This window comes from Cebus imitator, unplaced genomic scaffold (genome assembly GCF_001604975.1).
Source record: "Cebus imitator isolate Cc_AM_T3 unplaced genomic scaffold, Cebus_imitator-1.0 Scaffold9, whole genome shotgun sequence".
Lineage (NCBI taxonomy): Eukaryota > Metazoa > Chordata > Mammalia > Primates > Cebidae > Cebus > Cebus imitator.
The window spans coordinates 7681917-7709363 of record NW_016107324.1 but is presented as its reverse complement, the minus strand read 5'-3'; the positions used below and the strand labels follow the sequence as shown (position 1 = coordinate 7709363).

General features: G+C 42.0%; 1 protein-coding gene across 3 annotated transcripts in view; it reads right to left on the bottom strand.

Moving 5' to 3' along the window:
- FBN1 (fibrillin 1) overlaps window positions 1-24013 on the bottom strand; it is a 235950-nt gene extending 211937 nt beyond the window's left edge. Inside the window, exons 1-2 of one of the 3 annotated variants that reach the window (XR_001830020.2) lie at window positions 23810-23955; window positions 22842-23186 (exon numbers count right to left, since the gene is read on the bottom strand). Coding sequence is in view for 2 of the 3 variants with exons in the window: in XM_017545034.2 (XP_017400523.1) it covers window positions 22842-23005 (164 nt within the window). In the remaining variant the exon portion in view is untranslated. Of the gene's footprint in view, window positions 1-22841; window positions 23187-23809 lie in introns of all 3 variants that reach the window. The other 2 variants (XM_017545034.2, XM_017545044.2) reach the window with 2 other exon arrangements.
- Window positions 24014-27447: the final 3434 nt, after the last annotated feature.

Genomic DNA, 27447 nt, shown 5'->3' with positions numbered 1-27447 from the left:
CGTTAATCGATAAATGCCGAAGCTGGATCACCACTGTATCCTTCTTGATAGTTTTAAATATATTTGAAATTATCCACATCTGTGTTAAATAAAATCTAAAACACACACACACACACACACACACACACACACACACACACACACACACATTTGCGGCAGCACCTGGCCTAATCCATCCAATATCCACGGTCTTCTACATGCCAGCACGCCACACTGTGTTTTCTGTTTTCATTCACTTCAAGAACCACCTTTATCTGTTTTGTAGCTCAACATTCTGGAGAGGGTGGGGACCCCCATTAAGAGATCATAACAGTGCAATCCCAACATGTGTACCATCTTGAATCAGTGGCAAGAACTAACCAAAGTGTTTCTACTAAGTATCCAGCTACTAAATAAGGTTAAAGTTCACTAGATGAGGAATCCAAGAACAAATGACTTCACTACACCTGTGCAAACAATTAACCTGTCGGTCCAGGGGATGAATCCTCTTAGGCATCACAGGTCTTATTTGACATGATCCATTTTCATAAAGCCGTTTTATCTTTCTTTATGACAAACATAAACCCATCAGTTAACAAAAGATGTGTCTTGAGGGAGGGGGTTTATTTGTATCAGGTCCGAAAAAGGTTAAATTTGGTTTTTTCTGTGCATAAATGGAAGAATTCTTATGGTCACGGGAAATATGAAATGAAGGGAGGAAATCATTTGGCAAAGAATCCTGACCTTTCAGTGTGTGAGAATGTGTGTCAAACGACCTATTTTCAAGGAAGGTCCTAAATGCAAATGAGCAGATGAGTCAGTCTGCGGTCTAATTAGATCCTGCCGTCTTCTATCAAAGTTCAGTAACGTCCAGATTAAGTTAGAACTGCTTACAAGCAAAAAGAGAAAAAGTGGTTTGCATATCTTTGTAAAATACCCAAAAGGTTTTCAAAACTTTAAAAAGTTTATTTTATTTGAGGTTTATTTTTTTTCCCCAGGAAGTTAGCAGAGCACAGAAAGTACCCGGTATTTATTTGTTTGATTTTACATTCTTACTTTCTTATAAACTTTCTGTTGGTAATGATGTGATTTACCCCCAGGGGATGAGAGACATTAAATAATTTGAACATCTTCAACAGCAGATAGAAAAACATTATCTGTTTAAACTGTTCCTTATTTAAAACACTCTTATTTTTATAGGCTGTGAATGAATCTGAAGCCATTGGAACATCTTAGAGTAAACTGCCAATCAGTTAACCAGAGCTGGCATGTAGGGTGCAGGGTATAGGAACTCTATCAAAGCTATGCCCGAATTAAGATAATGTATGTTTTGTTCCACTCTCACGGATGTTCAATAGTCTAAGATCTCTCTGAAAGTCAACTCTCATTAAAATCAAAATGGAAATCATTAAAAGAAAAATTAAAAATAAAAACATTTTCAATTTCTCAAGAGAAAGAGGGCACAGAAGAAGAAAAACAACAAATAAGAATCTCTCTGTAGTAAATGAGTATTACGTTGCTGCAAGGCATGAAGCCAAAAGAAGGGAATGCTCAACTAGAAAGTGGCTCTTCTCACGGGCTGCCAATCTGAGTCAGCCTGTCCCCAAACATGCAAGCAAGGCCTGCCCACGAAGCACCCAGAGACGACAGTGATAGCAGAGTGAGTGGAGGGAATACTGGGTCTATGGAAAAGAGCGCTTTCTCACTGTGAGTGCAGACGTGTTGTGTTTACCCACCCAGCGTCCCTTCCCCTTCTTTGCTAACCAAACTCTTCTTTCCTAAGAGGAGCCCATTCCACATGGTTCAGGCAGGACTAACACATGGCTCAGTTCTGACCAGCTGGAGTGCCCTACTTCTTTGGCAACAGTGAAAGGTATGTGACGGTGAAAGGTGCTCTCCATGAGATTTGATATGCAGAATCTGGAAAAGAGGGCTTATCTCTTTACCTCTGGGATTATGAGTTGAAAGGCAGTGTGGCTAAGAATTGCGGGTAGTCATCTGGGCTACCCAGTCACAACCAAATCCTTACTCCAACAGATGCAATTAAAGCACATTTCAAGAATGGCCCACCACCTTGCCATGAAAGAATCCTAACTCCCAGGGTATCTCTGCACTGCTGCCAAAGAGAATGGTTTTCAACCAGATCCTTCCATTTACTAAAATTTAAATTCTTTTCACAAAGTCTCTTTTTTAAAAAAAAAATTGTTAATCAGGAAGAAGGCAAGGCCTATGACAGATCTGCCAGTTAAAAAATGCAAACTTTTTTGGAAGAGTTGATGGGGTGCACATTAATAAGGAATAACGTTTAGTAAGTTTATTTCCCAATAAACACAATACAATTTAGGGAAAGAGAACATTTAAAAATAAAAACTTACCCCCAAACTGCCTTCAAGTATAACCAGATCTCCACAGATATAGTATGTTTCCATTAAAACTATACTTTTGAATATTTTAAAGTTCAGATTTGCCTCCTGTTTCTGAATCATTTCTACGATGAGAAAGTGGAGACTGTGGTATCCAGATAGGAATAATTACCTAACTTTGCTTTAGCCATAAAAAACCAGCCTCTTTGGATGACTCTATGACTCATTTTCCTTATCTGTAATAGTATTATAATCATTCTCATCATCGTAGCTCAACAGGTCAGGCACAGTACTAGGAACTTGAAATTTACCATCCCATTAAATCTTAGGACAACACAGAAAGATGAGTAATTTAATCGCATTTACAGGTGAAGAAACTTAGGCTCCGAGAGGTCAAATCACTCAACTGAGGTTTCCTTGTAGTAGGTGGTAGAGCCAGAATTTGACCCAAAGCGTGTATATTTCTACACTTGCAAACCTCCCTGAAAGTGTGGCCAATGATTATTAGCGATCATTGAAAATGACTCTTTGGTCCTTTAAAATATGGTCCCACAATCAATACCAGTCTACCCCACTACCCACAACCAGGCTCAAACAGGAAACAGTGTGCGGTGATTAAAACATACACCCCAGCCTCTAGCTCTGGGTTTTTATGACCAAACTGCCAAACATTCCTAGCCAACTCTTCAGGAAATGTTCAGACACTTTCTCAGATTCCAGCTAAAACATCTACTATGTGGCCCTGGGGAGTACAGAGCTCACAGGGTGGTAATGGGATATAAAATTTGCAAACTTGAGGTCAGTGGCCTCAACTCTGGGGTGTGAAGCACCAGCAGTCCATGAAAGATTAAAAAACTATTTGTCAACTTAAAGGCTGCACATCCAGTCCTTCACTGAAAAGCGCTTGCCTACATCCCCTCAGACATTAACCCCATCAGTAAAGGGAGAGAAAGATATTCCAAATGGCAGTTCTACCTCGAATCATTGGAGAAAAGATAATAGTATCAACAAGCCCAAGACAGGGTATTCATTCTGAAAATTAAGCCTTGGGTCCTATTCAAACACAGCTAATGCTCAAAACATAGTTGCCGCTTGGAGTAGGCAGATGTTTTACAATATTATTAGGGGAGATGATGTGGAAGAAAAAACAAGAATTCAGGAACTTTTTCTTATTTAGCATGTTTATTACATGAAGTCTAAATGCATAGTTTGGATAACTGAGCCAGCAAATTATACAACAAGAGACCAAGTTTAATCACAGACCCAGAACTGCTGTAGTTGATCCCAGGTCATCTGACTCCTTGACTTCCAATGAGAAGTGTGAATATGTGTGTGGTGGATGGCAGGGGGACGAGTCATGCTTCAGACTCCCAGAGAAGACTATTTCTCTTTTTCCAACCACCTGACTGATACCCTCACTGACAAATACCTCCCTCAAAAAGTCCCACCCCATCCAATCCCTTTTAACATGGAGGTTCCCATTGACAGAGGATCTAAAACACTGCTACAGCATCGCCCCTTCAGGGCTGATCACTAAGAGACTAATCACACTGCCTAAGGTCTAACAAATGAGAGAAATAAAAACATCCAGGATTGATAAGGTTTGGTTCTCCGCACAGCGGAGAAATTGCAGATACCCGTCAACCCCTTGAGGATGTGAACACAAAGAGGCACAATCTGTTACCCAACCACACGTTTCTTAGGTCAGCTCCCACCACCATGTGACAGCTTCCACAGGTACGAACCAGAGAGGAAAATAAGCACCTTGAGCACTTGTTCCTGGACCTACTCTGGGCCTCAGTTTCAGCATTGATATGTTTCTAAAATCTGTCCTACTATAACTAAAATGTAATATGAAGTTTTATAAAGATGAGTGCTCTGGCTATGGAAAAAGATATGAGCCATAATTGAAATTGCAAAAATAAAAGCATTTAAAAATAAGAAGATCCTTTAAAAGTTGTTCATCAAAGGCGCAAACCTACTAGGGTCTGATTACACAATCTTGCAAATTAGCACTGAATGAACAGGGGAAATGATACACAATAAACCATTATTTACAGGAAAGGGAATGCATCAAACTTTACGTAGTACCATATACATAGTGCATACCAGACAATGGATCAACCTGCTTTTCCACGGCATTCCTGTAACTGTTTTCACAGCAATCTTTTCTGACATCCAGGTGTCTTTTTTTTATGCCCTGTCTCTCCTCCAAAAGCTCTCTGTCCCCTAAAGAGCCTGATTAAGACCACAGGTTGCCTGGTCCCAATGCTGCCAGGAGGGAAGGGGTCATCACCAATATCTGTCAAAAACGAGCATCTCTTCAGTCCAGCCTAGGTCCACTGGCTGGCAAGACACTTCACTCCAGAACCTTCTCTCCTCCCACCTCCCTCAGGGTTTCTCCTTCCCTCCACTAACAAAAACCTTAACCCTGTTTTTCTTTGTGAATACCCTAAAGTTCCCTGGTAAACATTTTATATTTTACTTAGACCTTGTTTACTTTTCTTAAGGTTTTCTTAACTCTCATTTGATATTCCTATTTTCCCTATTTTATTTGTGGCACAGCTTATGAAATTACATACAAAAAGAAGATAAGGAAGGAGGATCCAAGATGGCCGAATAGGAACAGCTCCGGAGTACAGTTCCCAGTGAGAACAGCACAGACGGTGAGTGAACACCACATTTCCAAACAAGTTTTCACTGCCCACAGACCAGGAGATTCCTGGGCCGAAAAGCACCATGAGTTTTCAGCACAGCAGTTTAAGCCGGTGCTGGGTTGGTGCACAGAAACTCACACAAATCTGGGCAGCTGTTTTGATTGGTGCCTGGAACGCCTGGGAGACAGAGCAGCCCATTCAATTGAAAGGGAGGGGGCTGAGACAGGGGGCCAGGAGATCTGGCTGAGTGGGTACCACCCCCACAAAACAAGCAATCTGAAACACTCTGGATTGAGAGTTTCGCAGCAAGTGCAGCTGGACCCAGGATAGTCCAGCTCAGTGCAGGGAGGGGTGACCACCACTACTGAAGCAGTCTGCCACTACCGAGGCAGTTCACACAGCAGCTGAGCAGAGCCTGAGGCATCTCAGCAACACCTCTGCTGGCAGACTGTGACCAGACTATTCCGTGTGGGGCAGAGCATCTGTGAAAAAAGGCAGCAGCACAACAGAAACTTATAAATAAAGCCAACATTCCTAGGACAGAGCACCTGGGAAAAGAGGCAGTTATGAGATCAGCTGCAGCAGACTTATAGGTACCTGCCCAGCAGCTCTGCATGGGACAATGGCACTCCCAGCACAGCACTTGAGCTCCTATAAGGGACAAACTGTCTCCTCAAGCAGCTCCCCGACCCCTGTATACCCAAAGAGACACCTCATAAAGGAGAGCTCAGGCCAACATCTGGCAGGTACACTTCTGGGACGAGGATAGCAGAGGAAGAAACCAGCAGCAACCCTTGCTGTTCTGCAGCCTCTGCAGGTGATCCCCAGGTGAGCAAGGTCTGGAGTGGACCTCCAGTGTTCCTGCAGCAGAGGGGCCTGTTAGAAGGAAAACTAAGAAACATAAAGATATAGCTTCAACATCAACAAAAAGGATATCCACTCAGAGACCCCATCCAAAAGTCACCAACTACGAAGACCACAGGTAGATAAAACCACTAAGTTGGGAAGAAACCAGCGTAAAAGGATGAAAATACCAAAAACCAGAATGCCTCTCCTCCTCCAAGAGATCACAACTCCTCACCAGCTAGGCATCAAAGATGGATGGAGAATGAATCTGATGAATTGACAGAAACAGGCTTCAGAAGGTGGATAATAACAAACTTCTCAGAGCTAAAAGAACATGTGCTAACCCAATGCAAAGAAACTAAGAACCTAGAAAAAAGGTTAGATGAGATGCTAATTAGAATAAACAGCTTAGAGAAGAATATAAAAGACTTGATGGAGCTGAAAAACACAGCATGAGAACTTCACAAAGCATACACAAGTTTCAATAACTGAACTGACCAAGCAGAAGAAAGGATATCAGAGATTGAAGATCAACTCAATGAAATAAAATGAGAAGGCAAGAATAGAGAAAATAGAGTTAAAAGAAATGAACAAAGGCTCCAAGAAAAAGGGATTATGTGAAAAGACCTAACCTACGTTTGACAGGTGTACCTGAATGTGATGGAGAGAATGAATCCAAGCTGGAAAACACTCTTCAGGATATTATCCAGGAGAACTTCCCCAACCTAGCAAGGCAGGCCAACATTCAAGTCCAGGAAATACAGAAAACACCACAAAGATATTCCTCAAGAGGAGCAACCCCAAGGCACATAACTGTCAGATTCACCAGGGTTGAAATGAAGGAAAAAATGCTAAGGGCAGCCAGAGAGAAAGGTCGGGTTACCCACAAAGGGAAGCCCATCAGACTTATGGCGGATCTCTCAGCAGAAGCCCTACAAGCCAGAAGAAAGTGGGGGCCAATATTCAACATCCTCAAAGAAAAGAACTTTCAACCTAGAATTTCATATCCAGCCAAACTAAGCTTCATAAGTGGAGAAAGAAAATCATTTACGGACAAGCAATTGCTGAGATTTCATCACCACCAGGCCTGCCTTACAAGAGTTCCTGAAAGAGGCAATAAACAAGGAAAGAAACAACCAGTACCAGCCACTCCAAAAAGGTACCAAATGGTAAAGACTATTGACACAATGAAGAAAATATGTCAACTAACGGGCAAAACATACAGCTAGCATCAAAATAGCAGGATCAAATGCACACATAACAATATTAACCTTAAATGTAAATGGACTAAATGCCCCAATCAAAAGACACAGACTGGCAAATTGGATAAAAAGTCAAAACCCATTAGTGTGCTGTATTCAGGAAACCCATCTCACATGCAAGACCACACATAGGCTAAAAATAAAGGGATGCAGTAAGATTTATCCAGCAAATGGAGAGCAAAAAAAAGCAGGAGTTGCAATCCTAGTCTCTGATAAAATGGACTTTAAACCAACAAAGATCAAAAGAGACAAAGAAGGGCATTACATAATGCTAAAAGGATCAATGCATCAAGAAGTGTTAACATCCTAAATATACACCCACCCAACACAGGAGTACCCAGGTTCATAAGCAAGTTCTTAGCAACCTACAAAGAGACTTAGATTCCCATGCAATAATAGTGGGAGACTTTAACACTCCACTGTCAATATTAGATCAACAAGACAGAAAATTAACAAGGATATCCAGGACTTGAACTCAGATCTGGACCAAGCAGACCTAACAGACATCTAAAGAAATCTCCACCCCAAATCCACAGAATATACATTCTTCTCAGCACCGCATTGCACCTACTCTAAAACTGACCACATAATTGGAAGTAAATCACTTCTCAGCAAATGCAAAAGAACGGAAATCATAACAAACAGCCTCTCAGACCACAGTGCAATCAAATTAGAACTCAGAATTAAGAAACTAACTCAGAAATGCACAACTTGATGGAAACTGAACAACTGGCTCCTGAATGTAGACTGGATAAACAATGAAATGAAGGCAGAAATAAAGATGTTCTTTGAAGCCAACGAGAATGAAGACACAACATACCAGAATCTCTGGGACACATTTAAAGCAGTCTCTAGAGGGAAATTTACAGCAATACATACCCACCAGAGAAGTGAGGAAAGATCTAAAATTGGCACCCTAACATCAAAATTGAAAGAGCTAGAGGAGCAAGATCAAAAAAACTCAAAAGCTAGCAGAAGACAAGAAATAACTAAGATCAGAACAGCACTGAAGGAGACAGAGACACAAAAATCCTCCAAAAAATCAACAAATCCAGGAGCTGGTTTTTTGAAAAGATCAACAAAATAGACCACTAGCCAGATTAATAAAAAAGAAAACTGAGAAGAATCAAATAGATGCAATAGAAAACAATAAAGGGGATATCACTACTGACTCCACAGAAATACAAACTACCATCAGAGATTACCACAAACAACTCTATGCACATAAACCAGTAAACCTGGAAGAAATGGATAAATTCCTGGATACTTGCACCCTCCCAAGCATAAACCAGGAAGAAGTTGAAACCTTGAACAGACCAATAACAAAGGCTGAAGTTGAGGCAGCAATTAATAGCCTACCAACCAAAAAAAGCACAGGTCCAGATGGGTTCACAGCTGAATTCCACCAGATGTACAAAGAGGAGCTGGTACCATTCCTTCTGAAACTATTCCAAACAATACAAAAAGAGGGAATCTTTCCCAAATCATTTTAGGAGACCAATATCATCCTGATACCAAAACTCGGCAGAGACTCAACAAAAAAAGAAAACCTCAGGCCACTATAAATGATGAACATAGATGGAAAAATCTTCAATAAAATACAGGTAAACCGATTGCAACAGCACATCAAAAAGCTTATCCAACACGATCAAGTAGGCTTCATCCTGGGGATGCAAGGCTGGTTCAACATATGCAAGTCTATAAACGTAACCCACCACATAAACAGAACCAAAGACAAAAACCACATGAATATCTCAATAGATGCAGAGAAGGCCTTTGACAAAATTCAACAGCACTTTATGCTAAAAAATCTCAATAAACTAGGAATCAAAGGAACATATCTCAAAATAATAAAAGCTATTTATGACAGACCTACAGCCAATATCATGCTGAATGGAAAAAAACTGGAAGCATTCCCTTTGAAATCCAGCACTAAACAAGGATGACCTCTGTTACCCCTCCTATTCAGTATAGTATTGGAAGTTCTAGCCAGAGCAATTAGACAAGAAAAAAAAAAGAGTATTCAGTTGGGACAAGAGGAAGTCAAATTGTCTCTGTTTGTAGACGACATGATTGTATATTCAGAAGACCCTATCGTCTCAGTCCAAAATGTCCTTAAACTGATAATCGACTTCAGCAAAGTCTCAGGATCAATGTGCAGAAATCACAAGCATTCCCATACACCAATAACAGATTTAAAGAGAGCCAAATCATGAGCGAACTCCAATTCACAGTTGCTACAAAGAAAAAAAAAATACCTAGGAAAATAACTAACAAAGGATGTAAAGAACCTCTTCAAGGAGAACTACAAACCACTGTTCAACGAAATAAGAGAGGACACAAACAAATGGAGAAACATTCCGTGCTCATGGTTAGGAAGAATCAATTTCATGAACATGGCCATACTGCCCAAAGTAATTTACAGATTCAATGTTATCCCCATCAAGCTACCAATGACCTTCTTCACAGAACTGGAAAAAACCACCTTAAACTTCAGATGTAACCAAAAGAGAGCCTACATAGCCAAGACAATCCTAAGCAAAAAGAACAAAGCTGGAGGCATCACGTTACCTGACTTCAAACTATTCTACAAAGCTACAGTAATCAATACAGATGGTTCTGGTACCAAAACTGAGATATAGACCAATGGAACAGAACAAAGGCCTTGGAGGCAATGCCACAACATCTACAACCATCCGATCTTTGACAAACCTGACAAAAACAAGTTATGGGGAAAGCATTCCCTGTTTAATAAACGGTGTTGGGAAAACTGGCTAGCCATTGCAGAAAGCAGAAACTGGACCCCTTCCTGACACCTTACAATAAAATTAACTCCAGATAGATTAAATACTTAAACATAAGACCTAACACCATAAAAACCCTAGAAGACCTAGGCAAAACCATTCAGGACATAGGCATAGGCAAGGACTTCATGACTAAAACATCAAAAACGTTGGCAACAAAAGCCAAAATGGACCAATGAGACCTAATTAAACTCCAGAGCTCTTGTACAGCAAAAGAAACAATCATTAGAGTGAACTGGTAACCAACAGAATGGGAAAACATTTTTGCAATCTACCCATCTGACAAAGTGCTAATATCCAGAATCTACAAAGAACTAAAACAGATTTACAAGAAAAAAACAAACAAACCCATCAAAAAGTAGGAGAAGGATATGAACAAACACTTTTCAAAAGAAGACATATATGAGGCCAACAAACATGAAAAAATACACATCATCACTGGTCATTAGAGAAATGCAAATCAAAACCACATTGAGATACCACCTCATGCCAGTTAGAAAGGTGATCATTAAAAAATCTGGAAACAACAGATGCTGGAGAGGATGTGGAGAAATAGGAACACTTTTACACTGTTGATGAGAGTATAAACTGTTTCAACCTTTATGGAAGACAGTGTGGCAATTCCTCAAGGACCTAGAAATAGAAATACCATTTGACCCAGCAATCCCATTACTGGGTATATACCCAAAGGATTATAAATCATTCTGTTATAAAGAGACATGCATACATATGTTCACTGCAGCACTGTTTACAATAGCAAAGACCTGGAACCAACCCAAATGCCCATCGACGATAGACTGGACAGGGAAAATGTGGCACATATACACTGTGGAATACTATGCAGCCATAAAAAATGATGAGTTTGTGTCCTTTGTAGGGACATGGATGAATCTAGAAACCATCATTCTCAGCAAACTGTAACAAGAACAGAAAATCAAACACAGCATGTTCTCACTCATGGGTAGGTGTTGAATAACAAGAACACATGGATACAGGGAGGGGAGCATCACACACCAGGGTCTGTTGGGGGGGTGCCAAGGGAGGGACAGTGTGGGGGTGAGGAGGTCAGGGAGGGATAACATGGGGAGAAATGCCAGATATAGGTGATGGGGGGATGGAGGCAGCAAACCACATTGCCATATGTGTACTTATGCAACAATCCTACATGATCTGTACATGTACCCCAGAGCCTAAAGTATAATTTTAAAAAAAAGAATCCATAAAACCCACCTATGACTTGTTAGCCCATCCTTTTTGATGGCCCACTTTCAGGCTAAACCAATGTATGCCTTCCTCATATTGATTTATGATTTTGCCTACAATTTCTGTCCACTGGAAATTCATAAAACCAAACTGTGACGTTGCTGTCTCACAAAACATTCTCAGGATCTCTTGAGATTGTGTTACCCAGGGCCACAGTCAGCATACCAGCTCAGAATAAATCTTAAACATATTTTGGCAGAATTTGGGATTTTCCATCATTAATATTTCCCCAAATTATGTGCTTTTTAATGCTAAAACTGACTTAAACTGATGTTGTGTTGGAATATAAAGTATTCTATATAAAGATACATGCATTTGTATGTTCACTGCAGCACTATTCACAATAGCAAAGATATGGAATCAATCCAGATGTCCACCAATGATAAGATGGGATAAAGAAAATGTGGTATATATACACCATAGAATACTATGGAGCCATAAAAATGAATGAGATCATGCTGTTTGCAGAGACATGGATGAACTCAAAGTTGTTATCCTCAGCAAACCCAGAATCAAAAACCAAACACTGAATATTCTCACTTAAAAGCAAGAGCTGAATGACGAGAACACGTGGACCGGGGCGGGGAACAACAAACACTGGGGCCTGTTGGGGTCAGGAGGGAGAGCATCAAGATCAATAGCTAATGCATGTGGGGCTTAATATCTTGGTGATGGACTGAAAGGCACAGCAAACCATCACGGTACACATTGACCTATGTAACAAACCTGTGCAGCTTGCACATGCAATTCAGACCTTAAAATAAAATAAAATTTGTTTAAAAATTAAACAAAAAGAAGATGAGACAGTGATGATGAAGAAAAAGAAGAAAAGTAAAGGATAGCAACGAAGAAGGAGAAACAGAAAAGCAAGAGTAAGGAGGAGAAGAAACCAAAAAAAAAAAAAAAAAAAAAAAAAAAAAAAAAAAAGAAAAAAAAAAAAAAAAAAAAAAAAAAAAAAAAAAAAACGCAAAATGAAACACTGCCTCTGGAATGCATTGTCTTTATTAATACAGATCTTACCGCCAGCACGGTGGCTCACACCTGTAATCCCAGCACTTTGGGAAGCTGAGGTGGGTGGATCATGAGGGTCAAGAGATCGAGACCAGCCTGGCCAACATAGTGAAACCCCGTCTCTACTAAAAATACAAAAATTAGCTGGGTGTGGTGGCGCATGCCTGTAGTCCCAGCTACTCAGGAGGCTGAGGCAGGAGAATTGCTTGAACCCAGGAGGCGGAGGTTGCAGTGAGCTGAGATCATGCCACTGAACTCCAGCCTGGTGCCTGGCGACAAGAGTAAGACTCTGTCTCAAAAAATAAAAATAAAAATAAAAAATAAAGATCTTACCATACTTCAGTTCAAAACCATGAAACTTGACAGCAGACAATGTGTCTGCAGGGCAGACATAAATTCTGTCTCCCAGTACCAACATCATTAAATGCTTGTACTATATTTGGAATTAGATGTGTTTAGATACTTATATTTGAATGTAAGTATGACTGATGGTCTAGGAATTCATAACTCTTCAAAATGTTGAACCACACCACTTGTTTAATGGAGCAGTTCTTCCACTCTGAGCCTGCTTGGTGTCTGGAATACATCTCCGGCTGGGAATGGTGGAGATAGGGATTTTTGCTTTCTCACTTCCACTCTGAGGGAGTTGAATAAATAGACTCAGTGATAACCAACAAAAGTCACTTAAGTTGAAAAAGTATAGTAGTCACAAGAAATTTAAAACTAGGATTTCATATAGTATAAAATACTCACAACGCAAACTTGACTATATTCCTAATCCAATTTTATTCTATTGACGATGTGGCTACTCCATTTACAACAAAAATAATACAGTTTAGCTCATTACAACACCAATTCTATTAGCAACTGCAACTTATTTGTACTTATTAGTTATAACCCCTAATTTTTAAAAATTGAGGTGGATTACACCAACAGATACATAAATTTGAGGCTATAAATAGAAATTGAAAATCAAATTGCATAAAGAGAAAAGTTAAAACATACCAAAGTTAATATTAGAGTAATTGCAACTTAAATTAATTTTATGTGTAATCTTAAAAGATAATTTTCTGTAAAGCTAATGGAAAAAGATTAGATGTTTTGAAATTCTCATATTCGAATAAAACAAAATGTACTGGTTCATTAGGAACTTTGATCTTATTCCTGACAGTTGTGAGTTCTTTAAATGGAGAACTATGGACAAACTAAGAGCAATACCCTTAACATTAATCTCACAGAACATGCAAACACGTTATTTATGGAGCTTTTTCATTCTGAAGTCAGAGCAGCAAAATACAATGAGGTATCCTCAGTGGAGAACTAAGCCAATCAAACTTGATCAAGTTAGAATTAAAACTTAAAATACCTGATTAGTCTTCTCAAAGATCTATTGCCTCACAGTGGTAGCTGGTCTCCAAAGATGGCTCCACTTCCTCACTGCCTGGCAAACACGTGCCTCACATCCAAAGGTAGGTCTTAATAGTCCATGCCCTTGAATCTGGGTGAGGCCTATGACTTGGATGGAATTCCAGGTCATGCGATTGCAGGCTGTTTGAAGAAAGTCTGGTAGTTCTCACTTTTGTGCTCTTGAGACATCCTGCGTTGCCATGGAAAAAGTCTGGCTATGCTGCTGGAAACACCATGTAGAGAGGCCATGTATAGAAAGGGGACAACCTGAGACTATAGGAAGGAGAATCAAGAAATCCAGCCAACATCAAGGACATATGAACCCATGTGAGGCCAGCCAGCCAGCCCCCAGCCCCTTGAGTTAGCCTACAGTCAATATGTGGAATTAACACATGTGACCAGGTCAAGAGGCTGTTCAAGATCTAGCCCCAACAGACATACCCTGAGCAAGGCCTAGTTGCTGCATTTGGGGCTCAGGCTCCCCATTTGAAAAAAACACATTTAATGGCTCCATTACTGGGCAGGTTCAGGCAGGAGGCTACATAAGAGAGAGCTTTAAAACTTGGAGGGCCCCCAGCAGAGCCAGACAAGTGGCTCTTTGCTTCCTTTATTTTCCTCTTCAGTTGGTCCATTTAGATAAACCACACCCAAGTAAAAAGGGCTGCAGGCTCAGTGCCTGGTCACAGAACCAGATGCATATGTGAACAAGTCATACTGCCTGTTCCAGCCCAACTGACATTGTGGGGCACAGAGACAAGATTCCCTACTGTGTCCTGTCTAAATTCCTGAGCCACAGAATCATGAGAAATAATAAAATTGTTGCTTTAAGCCACTAAGTCTGGGCAATTTGTTACATAGCAATAAAATAACCAAAACACTCACAAATGAAAACACCTTGTTCCATGGCAGTAGACAGCGTAGGCATGATCTTGCTTCCCTGTAGTTTCTCTTTATGATGCTACAGTGATTTCGTGTATGGTAAGTTTGAATACATACAGAGGTGGGAGCATTCTAGGTCCTCCTTCCCTCTGTCTTTCACAACCAACTGGTCAAGTACTACCTGTGTTAATTCTAGAATCAGCTGAGCCTATTCTTTCTTCAACCCTTCCACTGCCTTTGCTCAGACCATCATGGACTCTCACTATGACTCCTATATTAGCTTCTCAAACTCAAATCTCCATGTCTTTATTCTCTCTCCTCTCTGAATCACCTACCTTTCACATCTCTGCCCAATGGCAAAGATCTGATCTTGTTCCTGTCTTCAAATCCTTTACTAGCTACCAATCTTGCCTTTCACAACAATCAGTGACATTTATGTTTCCACTAGTCCCTCTCCTTTCCCTACAACAGCACTACCTATGTATGGGCTCACAAGTTTGCTCAAGGTTGCAATCTGCACAGCTACAGGAGGCACTCCTTTCACAGACTACACTACAAACCACATCACTTGGAATCATGCCATGCCAACTGTGCTCAACTGCACTCAGTGTCCTAAGACCTCAGACACTTCATATCCCTTTCCCTTGATGTATTTCTCACTCAAGTCTTTCCTTTATTTCTCGGCTATTCTTCCTCCAAACTCTAGTTTATATAATTAACCATACCCAGTCAATCAGCTCATCAATATTGCTCAGAGCTCAACCATTAAAAACTATTCTATTGAACACATGCCACACACCCATTTACTAGATGTTCCTAGAGAGAAATAAAATAATCAAGATCTCTGCCTTTAAAGAGTTATCAGTCCTAGGAGACAGTCGCTTTTTATGACATAGATCAGAGGTTGTTACACTTTTCTGTAAAGGACCAAAAAGCAAATGTTTCAGTTTTGTGGATGATACTGTCTCTGCTGCAACTATACCACTCTGCTGCTGTAGGGAGAAAGCAGCCATACATAATAAGTAAATAAACAGGCATGGATTTGTTTCAGTAAAACTCTATTTTCAAAAACAGGGAGCTTGGTCTTCAGTTTGTCAACTGCTGATAAACTTTTTTTTTTTTTTGAGACAGGATCTTGCTGTTGCCCAGGCTGGACTGCAGTGGTATGATCAAAGCTCACTGAAGCCTCGACCTCCTGGGCTCAAGCGATCCTCGTGCCTCAGCCTCCCAAAGCATTGGGATTACATGCATGAACCACCACGCCCAGCCCTAACAGACTTTCACTGTGAAGTCACTTCTGATCAATCCCATTCCCACAATGATGCTTCCCTTAGCTTGTAACAGCATCTGCCTTCAATAAATGTCAAGTCTTCCCACATAGCAATGTGGGAGGGGATTGTTGGGAAATGAAGGTATAAAGAGTATGAAAGAAAAAAATGTACCAGCTATGAAATTTATTATAACTGAAAAGAAGTAAAATATTAGGATTAAGAGCTCCAACTACGAAGCCAGATTTCCCAACTCTACCACTTACTTTCTGTCCCTGGAGTAATTATTGAAACTTTGCGTCCCTTGTTTCTTCCTCTGTTAAATGAATAAATAAGTGTAATCTTCCTCATAAATGACACGTTTTAAAGGAATTAGTATTTGCAAAGTACAATCCTAAGAGAAACACCAGAGCTTTTTTTTATAATTATGGCCGCAATTTAATGTAAAAAATTGGGCTGAGCTTACAGACAACCAAGGTAAAAAACGAAAAGAGAAAAACAAATAACTCATAGGACTGGTCAGGATTTAAGACACATACCAACCAAGGTAAAAAAATGAAAAGAAAAAAAGCAATTAAATAACTCATAGGACACATACCAATTTCCACTGGGAAGAGAAATACTTCTTGCAACTCTATTCAGAGACAAATTTCTCACAGGGGACATGACAGTAAGAGGGTTCTGAACATAAAGAGCAATGCCTCCAGTTCAGAAGCCCAGACAATGCCCAGGAGGCTGCCTGCAATGGTTACCTACCATCCTCATACAAATCAAGGTCTAATATTAAAATAAAATGCACACGCTGTCCAAAGTCCCAGTGGCTCTGACATCCTGCAGTTCTGTTTTATTAATACCTTTTCAGGAAGTTTCTTGTTGGACTAAATAATACTATGTGATTAACCATACTTAGGATTTGTGTGAACTAGCATGAAAGAATATTAGGAATTTTAAGTGGAATTTTACCAATGTTTTAGGCCTGCATTTTTGTCCAGTGGAAAGAAAAACCAAACCATAACTAAAATTAATGGAGGAAGAAAATTTAACATTAAGATTTCGTCTTTATTTTTATTTTTATTTTTTTTTTTTGAGACGGAGTTTCGCTCTTGTTACCCAGGCTGGAGTGCAATGGCGCGATCTCGGCTCACCGCAACCTCCGTCTCCTGGGTTCAAGCAATTCTCCTGCCTCAGCCTCCCGAGTAGCTGGGACTACAGGCGTGCGCCACCATGCCCAGCTAATTTTTGTATTTTTAGTAGAGACGGGGTTTCACCATGTTGACCAGGATGGTCTCGATCTCTTGACCTCGTGATCCACCCGCCTCGGCCTCCCAAAGTGCTGGGATTACAGGCTTGAGCCACTGCACCCGGCAAGATTTCGTCTTTAGAACTTAACCTCTGCATACCTCGGCTCTCACATCTGTGAAGGGAGGCTTAAGAAAGGGCCCAGCTAATAGACTGGCGGCTGTGAGCATTAAATGAATTATCATATGCAAAACACTAAGAACAGTGTTAGCATACAGATGTTACCTAAATGTCACCTACCATGACTGCAATAGTTATTCTGAATTTGTTTAGACTTAATACTGACTCCGTTTCCAGGAATGCTACCATTCTGTGCACTCATGGTTCCTGAAAACCCCCAAGGTTATGGGATGTATGTCTCTGGCCTTCCACAGAACTAACCTCAAGCTGGCATTCAATGAAACCTTCCTGAATTAAATGAACTTTTTGAAACCCACTTAATGGTGAGTTAGTGGTAAAATGCTTACAAAGGATTCTTGCCTTTGATGATGTAACAATCTAATGAGAAAAATCAACTAGAACAATCATGAAACGCTAAACTATCATGTGCCTGAGTTAGGCCACGTAACTCAGGCCTGATACATTATTGATGTCAGTTTTCTCAAAGAATCTCATGGGAAAAATTCGAAGTTGCTTAAGCAGGCCCATTTGTTGTGTTCATGTTTAAAAACAAGGAAATTGTTAAAATAATTTATTTCTCTTTCAAGAAAACATTTTAAAAATCTTATTTTCACATTGAAAATAAAGCTAAAAACTCCCAAAGTGGTTAGGCTGATTGTTTGGCTTATTGTAACAAAAAGCCAACAAACTAGTACACAAATACTCTAATAATTCTTCAGCATTTCGCTTGATTACAGACATCAGTATAATACTATAATTTTTAAAGTATGTGCTACACAAGACAACAGAGGAATATTTTAATATTCTTTAAAATTCCAAATAAGGTTGAAGGGAAGTCTCATTTCCATCAGCTGTCATCTCATTTCACCAGAGGTTGATGTATGTTTTAATTAATTTTTAAATTAATTAAAATTTAATTTACCAACTTACACATTTTTATAAACCACTTGTATGTCCTAAATGTTATGAAATGAGTCACATAAATAAATATTTGGTCTCTACCTTCTTGTTTCACGTGTGGAATTGCTGAAATTTTCTGTTTAAGAATACTACATCCTTTTTTTAAAAAAAATTGTGTCCCAATATTTTAGCATAATCTTTTCAATAAATGTAAACCATACCACTGCAGGAGTCTTTCCCATATTTAATTATTAGCCCATCTGACTTCAGATGAAGTCTTAAGGTCCCCTTTATAAAGTAAAATGAACCTTATAAAGTCTACAGAACTTTTTCTGTATTCCCTATTTCAGTTCTTTATTTTAATAACAGACTTCTATGTAATTAATCCCTTGGAGTTTGCCATCACATAATCTACCCTGTGTATGAACTGTTCCATGTGTATTTTTCTGGCATCAAGACCTCTGGAAAAAAATAAACAAATAAACAAAGACCAAAAGGAATCATGCACAAGGGGACAAATTGTGTCAAACAGAACTGGTCTCATGTACCTATAAACCATGCAACAAGGGCAGAAGTCTCAATCCATCTTATCCAAGGTCTAGGAAAGGAGATCTCACCATAAAGAACTTTTCCCTTTGACAGGAAACAGTAATATTTCCTTACTTGGGAGCTAAAGCAATAAGGCAATCATAAATAAATGGTGCATAACTACTGCTATTCAAGTAGTGTTGGGCATCTTTTTTTCTTTTTTTGGACTGTCTCCCACACTTTTTGCCTAATTATAGTTTAGAATTTAGCTGAGAAAAATTCCTATGAATTAAAATTCAAACAAATAACATTAGGATTTTATTGTTTTTCATAAAGCCATTTCACATGTCAAGCAATGCCCAAGCAAAGGAAAACTACTATACATTTATTATTTCACAGAGTTTTGAAACTTGAACAATTCTCATCTGAAAATAAAGAAAAATATAATTTTTGCAGAGTGAATGGGGACCACACTGATTCCATTAAAAAAAAAAAAAAAGATTTCCTGTAAAAACAGAAATTGGCAATTTACTCTAAGAAAACACAGCAAAAGCTGGGAAGAAATTTGAGGATGCCTAAATTTCCACTGTGGAACAACTTTTGCTGCCCAGTGGGGAGAGAAAAAAAAAAAAAAAAAAAAGAACACCTGCAACAGGATGTGAGGAGAGGAAGACAATCTGGGACTACAGGTCCAGTGAGGGGAAAATAAGACAGGTTTCTAATCCAGGAAGAGAGGGAGTTGACAAGGAATATATACGTGTTTTAAGAAGGCTACCAAGGCAGATTTTGTAGTCACCTGCCACATTAGAGAAAAACAAGAAGGCAGTATTTGCTGGGGAGACGGAACCAGTGCACAGCAGATACTGATGAGTTTCAAGCACCTTTTAACTAGAGGAAAGATTAGTGAGGTGCTGAAAGTTGCTGCCACCAACTGGGCAACAGGCAGACTTGGGGGTTACAAATCACTTTCACTTCATAAACTGTGCCTTTCCAATCAGAATGGTAAACAGATTTCACTGTAGTCAAAGAGGTTAGTTCTGAAGTGGGTAATATTTTAACAGGCAAAAACAGAAATTTTAAGCAATAACTGGAAAAATGTAACACATAGCTGCTTTTTCTGATGATTTATACAGCAGGGCACCGTTAAAGAATTTATTCATATGAGACTGTAATGGCAATAAGCAGAGGGAATAAATTTTAAATGTTATTCAAATTTAACATGAGACTTGGTGTTTGCTTAAAATCTATGGGAAAGCCTTTAATCCAGCAATTCTACTTTTACTAATCCATACCACATATAAACATGTGTATGTAAACACGGGTATGTAGAAGAATGTTGGTAATAGCAAAAGACTTCATGTAATCTAAAGAGCCATCACTAGGGAACTGTTCCAGCCACATAATGAGATTCTATACAAGAAAATGGGGTTGGGTGCGGAGGCTCACGCCTGTAATCCCAGCACTCAGGGAGGCTGAAGTGGGCGGATAACTTGAGGAAAGGAGTCTGAGACCATCCTGGCCAACATGGCGAAACACTGTCTCTACTAAATATACAAAACAGCCGAGCTTGGTGGCATGCGCACCTATAATCCCAGCTACTCTGGAGGCTGAGGCAGGAGAATCACTTGAGCCCAGAAGGTGGAGGCAGTAAGCGGAGACTGCGCCACTGTACTCCAGCCTGGGCAACAGAGCAAGACCATGTCTCAAAAAAAAAAAAAGAAAGAAAGAAAATGCATGAGGTAGAGCCACATAAGTTAATAGACAGATGAATTAAAGATATATAAAAAGTGAGTAAAAAGTTCATAAATTGTATGAACAGTATATTTCATGTATTAAAAAGGTTACACACACATATATATGTGTGTATGTATATATGTATATTTATATGTGTATTTGTACATGTATACATATGCCTATAAGATTTATAGAAAAATACACAAGAAAACGGTCTCTGAAAGGTGGCAGGGAAATACTTTTAATTGTATATATTTTTAAGTCATTATTTTCACCACTGTGTGTGTGTGTATCACTTATTATAAAATCTTTTTTTTTTTTTTTGAGATGGAGTTTCGCTCTCATTGTCCAGGCTGGAGTGCAGTGGTGCAATCTTGACTCACCGAAACCTTTGCCTCCTGGGCTCAAGCAATTATCCCGCCTCTGCCTCCAAGTAGCTGGGATTACAGGTATGCACCACCATGCCCGGATAATTTTGTATTTTTAGTAGAGGTGGGGTTTCTCCATATTGGTCAGGCTGGTCTCAAACTCCCAACCTCAGCCTTCCAAAGCGCTAGGATTACAGGTGTGAGCCACCGCACCTGGCCTATAAAATCTTATAGTTAACATGAGAATTAGGAGCACACATAATTACAATTCTATTAATATCCTGTTTTTAGGAAGGCTTTATAAATAGTTTGCAATAGGATAAGGATTGTGTTAATGATTCAATATTGTGAGAAGCACAGAGAGTTATCTCTCGATAATCACAAACAAACGTAAAACTCCACAGAAAAAGCACTAGTGTGAGTATAAGTGTGGCATCCTGTTAAGCAACGAAGTAAAGTTTAGTTTCTTTTTTCACATTCGGTCTGTGCCTCCCAGGAAACACACTAGTTGGTGACAGCCCAGAGAAATGAGACAAATATCTGACCAGGCCTCACACCTCCCTGCAGATCTTCAGCCACAGAATTAACCCCCCACTGCCCTTATACATAGGAGCAATGTTACCAGAATAAATATTAAGATAATATTATGTAAGAGAAATATGTTTTTGAAGGAAGAACGCTGGACTAAATGAGGTCTTCTTGAGGACACAGGAGAATCGGAGCTTCAGTCTACTTACTGAACTTGCCATGTGCCTTGCACACAAGGCAATAAACATCTGCTGTCTGATGACAGTCAGGCTTACCATGATAAGCAAATTTCCTTCCAACGTTATCGGAATTCTGGGTTTATTTTCCACAAAGGCCAAGATGTAACCGAATTAATCCTATTTTCTGTGCTACTTTATCACAGCCTATGCGCTTGGCTCTTACAATCATCTTGTTCCTACTCCAGACTAGGACTCAAAAACTGGTCTGTTCAGTTTATTGCACTTTTTCTTCTCATACCTGGGTCATACAAACACAAATTTTACTACATATACATGACTATAACACTCCATAACAACAACAAAAAAGAATAAGTGAAATGATCAGCCACATATCGAATTGGACACCATCACTTGGTGACCCAGAGCCATATAATAAAGCTACAGAACCACTCAGGAAAAGAGCATCAGTGATAACGGTTAAGAAATCAACATAAAACCTCCCTATATATACTGTCTGGGTTTGTTTAACAGGCTCCTCTAAGAAGATAAAAGGGGTCATTTACAATCCATCCTGCTGTTTCCAGGGAGACTTTAACTTAAACAACTGCAGAAAAATTTATCTTTCAATCTGAAAAGCCTTTAAGGAAATGTATTCTCACTGTCCTTCAATACAGGAAAGTGACAACCCTTAGTCAACCTGCCTAATTTAAATCTTTCCGGCAGAAACATGTATAATAGGGGGCATGGGAAACCAGTGAAATGAATCAATTGCATGTGCAAACACCACTGGTTAAAAATACCTCGATGAGGCCAGCGACAGCAGCATTGCTGTTCCAGTGAAATAGCCCCACACAACCCCAAAAAAACAGTTCTCAGAACCACTTGCCCTGTTATGCTTCCAGTGTAGACATCTGAAAGGAAGCATTGCCCAGAAAACCCAATTTTAATTTTAACAAGCATTATTTACTGGAGAGTCAAGTACTGTTTGATTTCTCCTCTGACTGTCATGGGAATCCCTTCCTTTCCTTGCCCCCTTTTAAATACAGCATCTACTAAGATGGCCCCAAGGAAAGGACTTTCCTCTAGACACAACCAGAATTGGTATTGAGGAAAAGGAATGGGTTTCTCCTCTTCTCCCACTCGCAACTCCTCCCCTTCTTCCTCAAGGAACCCTTTTTGCCTCCCAAAATCTGCCTCAACAATGGCCCAAGGTTCCTTATAATCGTGTCCTCTCCTTTGAGGCAGAAATCTTTGGGAGTAGGAGCAAGGTAGGTTAGCTACAAACGCGGTGAGGGCTAAGCAACCCTAGCACCTCTAAGGTGCCCCCAGGAGGTCTTGCCAGGGAGCCTTCCACAGGGAGAATCACCCCGCCAGTTGTTCTGGATCTTGAAACTTGGGAGACGGGGAAGGGGAGACCCACACCAAAGGAGGGAACCGTTTCTTTACCCTTTAAGTGCGTCGTGTCCTCCGCCTCCTCTTCTCTTGGCCCGACTGGCTCTGGTTTCCTTCACGTTCCCAGCCTCCAAATTGGCGTCCGCCCCGTGGCTCGTGTAGGACGCTAAAAGCACGGTAAATCCCAGGACGATCTCCAGCAGGCCCCCTCGCCGCATGATGCCGAGCCGCCGCCGGCTCCCGCCGCCTCCTGCTGCGCCCAGGGCTAGGTCTGCGGCCGCCGCTGCGCCCTGAAGCGCACCGCGCAGCCGGGGTCCCGCTCTCCTGCCGCCAGTCCCCCAGGCCGGGCTCCTCCCGCCTTCTCCAGGCGCTGCTCCCACTTCAGGCGGCCCCTGCCAGCTGCAACACAGAGACAAATCCCCGAGGCGGGGAGATTTTCAGGGCATCGGGATGCTGAAGCCTCGCGGTCCCCATTACCGAGCCCAACCCGTGCGCCGCCTGCGCGTGGCGCAGTTAATTTGGGTAAGGGAAGACCGTTTGGTCCACAGCTGGCTGGAAACCCCAGGCCCCCAGCGGCAGCAACTCCAGCCGATCCCTCGGCCTCGCTGGCGCCGCCAGAAGAGCGCAGCGCAAAGTATCCATGTCCCCGGCGGTCCTAAGCCCAGGGTGAGCTCTCTGGGTTTATTTTTCTAGTGGCACGAATTGCGCGCGATGCGCGCTCTGAACGCCCCACTCTTCAGCCTGTCCTCTCCGCGGGGCTGGAAGCCCGCCGCGCCGTCCCCGCCGACTCCGGGCGCTGCCACCGCCCTCCGAACATCTGACGCGGAGCCCGGCACCAAGAGCCCCGGGCCAGGAAGCTGTCAGGCAGGGGAGGGCCAGCGCCAGCTGTGGACGTTCCGGGACAGCCCCTCACCCCAGTCCCCGTCCCTGCCCACCGCGCGGCGCAAACGCAAAAGCCTCCGTGGCCGCAGCTCCAGCCCCGGTGGCCGCCCGACCCCAGTCGGGACCCCGGCTGCACCCACTGGAGAAGCGGCGACTCCGACTCCCGAGGAGGCGGCGGCGACTGCTCCCGGTCCTGGCCGCTACAGCCACCGCTCCGCTCGCAGCTGTCCCAGCTGTGGCCGCCTGTCCGCTTGTGGCACCCACAGTCTCTGCCGCAGCTCCCGCGGCCCCCTCCTTTCCCCACCTCTTCAAGTATCGTCCGCGCAGCGGTTTCTCGCGAGAGAAATACTTGTTTAAAAAAAAGAAAGAAAAAGAAAATGACACCCCCTCCTTCATCCCCCTCATCACCACCCCACCCCCCGGCCTCATCCATCCTCCCTTTCCACTCCCCTTTGCCAGCCACCGCCTCGGCGCGGGGCCTCTCGCCGACAGGATTAGCGCAGTGGGAGGAGGCAGAGGTGATCAGGTCCTGCCCGACCCGGGACTTTTTGCCTTGAGGTGGGGAGGAGAGAAATGGGAAGAGGTGGAGTAGCGGTTTTAGCCGGTTCGGCAGTTGGGAGGTCTAGATCCGAGATTAGCCTCTCCAGTGATCGCGGAAGCCCTGCCGGAGCAGAAAGCCGTGCCACCTGCACCAAGAATGCGCGCTGGAGACGGCGGCCCCGGAGGCCCTGGCCCGAGAGGAGACCAGTGCCCGCTGCTCGCGCCTCCGGGTAGCGCGTTCCCTGCGCCTCTCCCGCCGGACACTCGGCAGACGCCGGAGGCCGGGAGGCTAAGGCAGGGTGCGTCGCAGGCCGGGACTGCCGCAGCGGCTGCGGCAGCGGCTGCTGTGCTGACCGAGGAGAGGGCTCCGCCGCCCCCTCTTACCCCGGGTGTCGAGAGCCCACTCCAGACGTGGCTCTTCCGAGGTTCAATTCAAACCACCCAGGCCTGAATCCAGGTTGCTCTTTCTAAGTCGGAGTCCAATCCAGGGGCCTGTAAATGTTGGAACCCAGGATTTAGGATGGGAGTGGTCAAGGGATGGTCCTCTTGCCCAGCCCAGGTTAAGATTGGGGTTCATCTGGAGGACTCTACTTACATCCTTCCCCCCGTCCCCCCGCCCCTCACACACACAGCTGCCTCTCCCCAAGTATGCATGGCACAGTGAATTTAGTGGCTTTGAAAGGTATAGTATTTGTGGCATCCTTATATGAATAATGCCAGATGATGCCTGCACCCTGTAACGGTTTAGGAAGGCCGGAAGTCGCGCACTGGGTCCTGGCTGCTGTAACTGGAGACCCCCAGAAAATCCCCGCAAGCAACCACCAGCCAGCCGGCAAGCCAGAAATAAGAGCTCAGCACAAACAGGTACCCTGGGAATGCATCCTGTTGAAGGGATTTTCCTTATTTGTAATCGTTTGTAAAGGGGCCCAGAGAGTAGGGTGGAGAGAACTGGGCAAGTTATTTAATTTCTTTCCCATTATAAGATGGGACTCATAGTGCCCACCACACAGGTTTGTAATGGCGATGATGGACATGCTGAACTGTTATGATACATGAAACAGTAAAACTGTGGGAACTATGAGCTGATCTAAAGCTATAGTCCTGTAGGTATGTATGTGGTCCACTCTAAGGTCTTACCTGTAAAAGGTCTCTTAGCAGTTTCATGAATGGGAGCCTTGGTTACACACTCCTGGCTGAGTAAAGGAGATCTTTCATTCAAGATGTGTTTACTGAGCACGAACTGTGTACCACTTAGTGTGTTGTTGAACCAGACTTCAACAATTTGAACAAGGCAGGTTCAACAATTTGAACAAGACTGACTTCAACAATTTAGTGAACAAGGCAGGAATGCATCTCCCCTCACAAAGCAGATAGTCAACAAGGAAAGGCAAACTTGAAACAAATAATGACCCAATAGTTAATTGCCAAAAAGGGTAAGTACTGGGTGCTTGCTTGGAGGATATATAACAAGGGGACTTGACCTAGGCTAGGACTGAGCAGGAAAGGGATCCCTGAGGACGTGATATTTAACTTAAGCCTAAAACATTACTAGACTCTACTTAGGATAGCAGTTGTCAACCCTGGCTATGCAGTAAAATAATGAGACGCTTTAAAAAAAATTCTGATACCAGGATGAGCATGGTGGCTCATGCCTGAGCATGTAATCCCAGCACTTTGGGAGGCCAAGGAGGGTAGATCACTTGAGGCCAGTAGTTCAAGACCAGCCCGGCCAACATAGCAAAACCCCATCTCTACTAAAAATACAAAAATTAGCCAGGTGGGGTGGTGCATGCCTATAAATCTAGCTACTAAGGAGGCTGAGGCACTAGAATCACTTGAACCTGAGAGGTGGAGGTTGCAGTGAGCAGAGATTGTGCTACTGCACTACAGTCTGGGCAACAGAGCAAAACTGTCTCAAAAAAAAAAAAAAAAAATCTGACACAGGCCCCAATGCCCAGAGTTTCTGATTTGAGTAGTCTGTAATGGATCCTGCACATGGATATTTTTTACAGCTCCCCAGGTAGGGAGAGGTAAGGAAGGAATTCACACTGGAAAAAGGAGAATTCACCATGGATCAGGAGAGAGCAGGGCTGTTGGACATCCAGGAACCCTTGTCCTGCCCACCAGTGTTCTGGGCTGCTCTGCACCCATGGGGGAATCTGAAGACTGCATTCTTTCCTTGTTAGCAGCATGCAAGACATGCTGTGCCCTCTCTCCCAGAATCTTACACTCAGTGCCATGTTGGACAGCAGCAACCAAGCACAAGCCTTTCCTAAGGCTTCTGCCCAAGAAGTAAAGGACAAATCCTGGTGCCCTGCAAGTCCCCTCTTCCAACACATCTGGACATTTCCATTACTTCTAACTCAACCTTAAACCACCTTCCACCTTCCAAACTTTCACCTCCAAGGGAGGGATTTGGATTAAATGCTTTAATATGGTTTTTGCTTTTCCTCACAACCTCTTTATTCATTGGCCTCTTTCTCCAGTAAAGGAAAGACACTCACTGAATGGCAGTTCCAAGCCATATATTCTCTTCCTTGAGCAATAAGTCTCATGACCACAATGGTGGAAGATCTACAGGGGAAGGGGAAATAGAGGGAACTTGATTACTTAAAGCTAAATGCATTTTTAAATATATAAGAAATATTCCCACTATTTAGGCAATCAACATAGAGTAGGATGCTACTTATGACAAAATTCAGTAACGAATAATAAAAGTCTGTGTCTTTGCAATAAGATTTTCTTGATGCCAGATGATTGAGGGCCCATCTCTCCTTAAACCTATCACAGATCCTTTTTCTTCTTAAATAGGTTTTGCACTCTTTGCAAATTAAGTCCACGAGCTAGAATTCTTTGGTTCCATCTCTTTATTTCAAAGAATTCTATTCACCCTAAGAAACCCTGCTCAAATTCCTTCTTGTTCATAGGTGTGTTAGCTTATGCCCGTCTCTCTTGTTCTAACATCACTGCACTTATTAGCTGAATCATTCACTTAATACTTCATTAATTTTAATACATGATTATAGTATGCCTACTATATGCCAAGCACCATGTCGGGCACTGACCATTGGAGATATTTCTTCTGTTGTTATGCTGAATTATTAGGTTGGTGCTAAAGTAATTTCAGTGTTTGACATTTAAAAGTACTGGCAAAACCACAATTACTTTTGCACCAACCTAAATATATATGTGTGTGTGTGTGTGTGTGTGTGTGTATGTGTATATATATGTATGTATG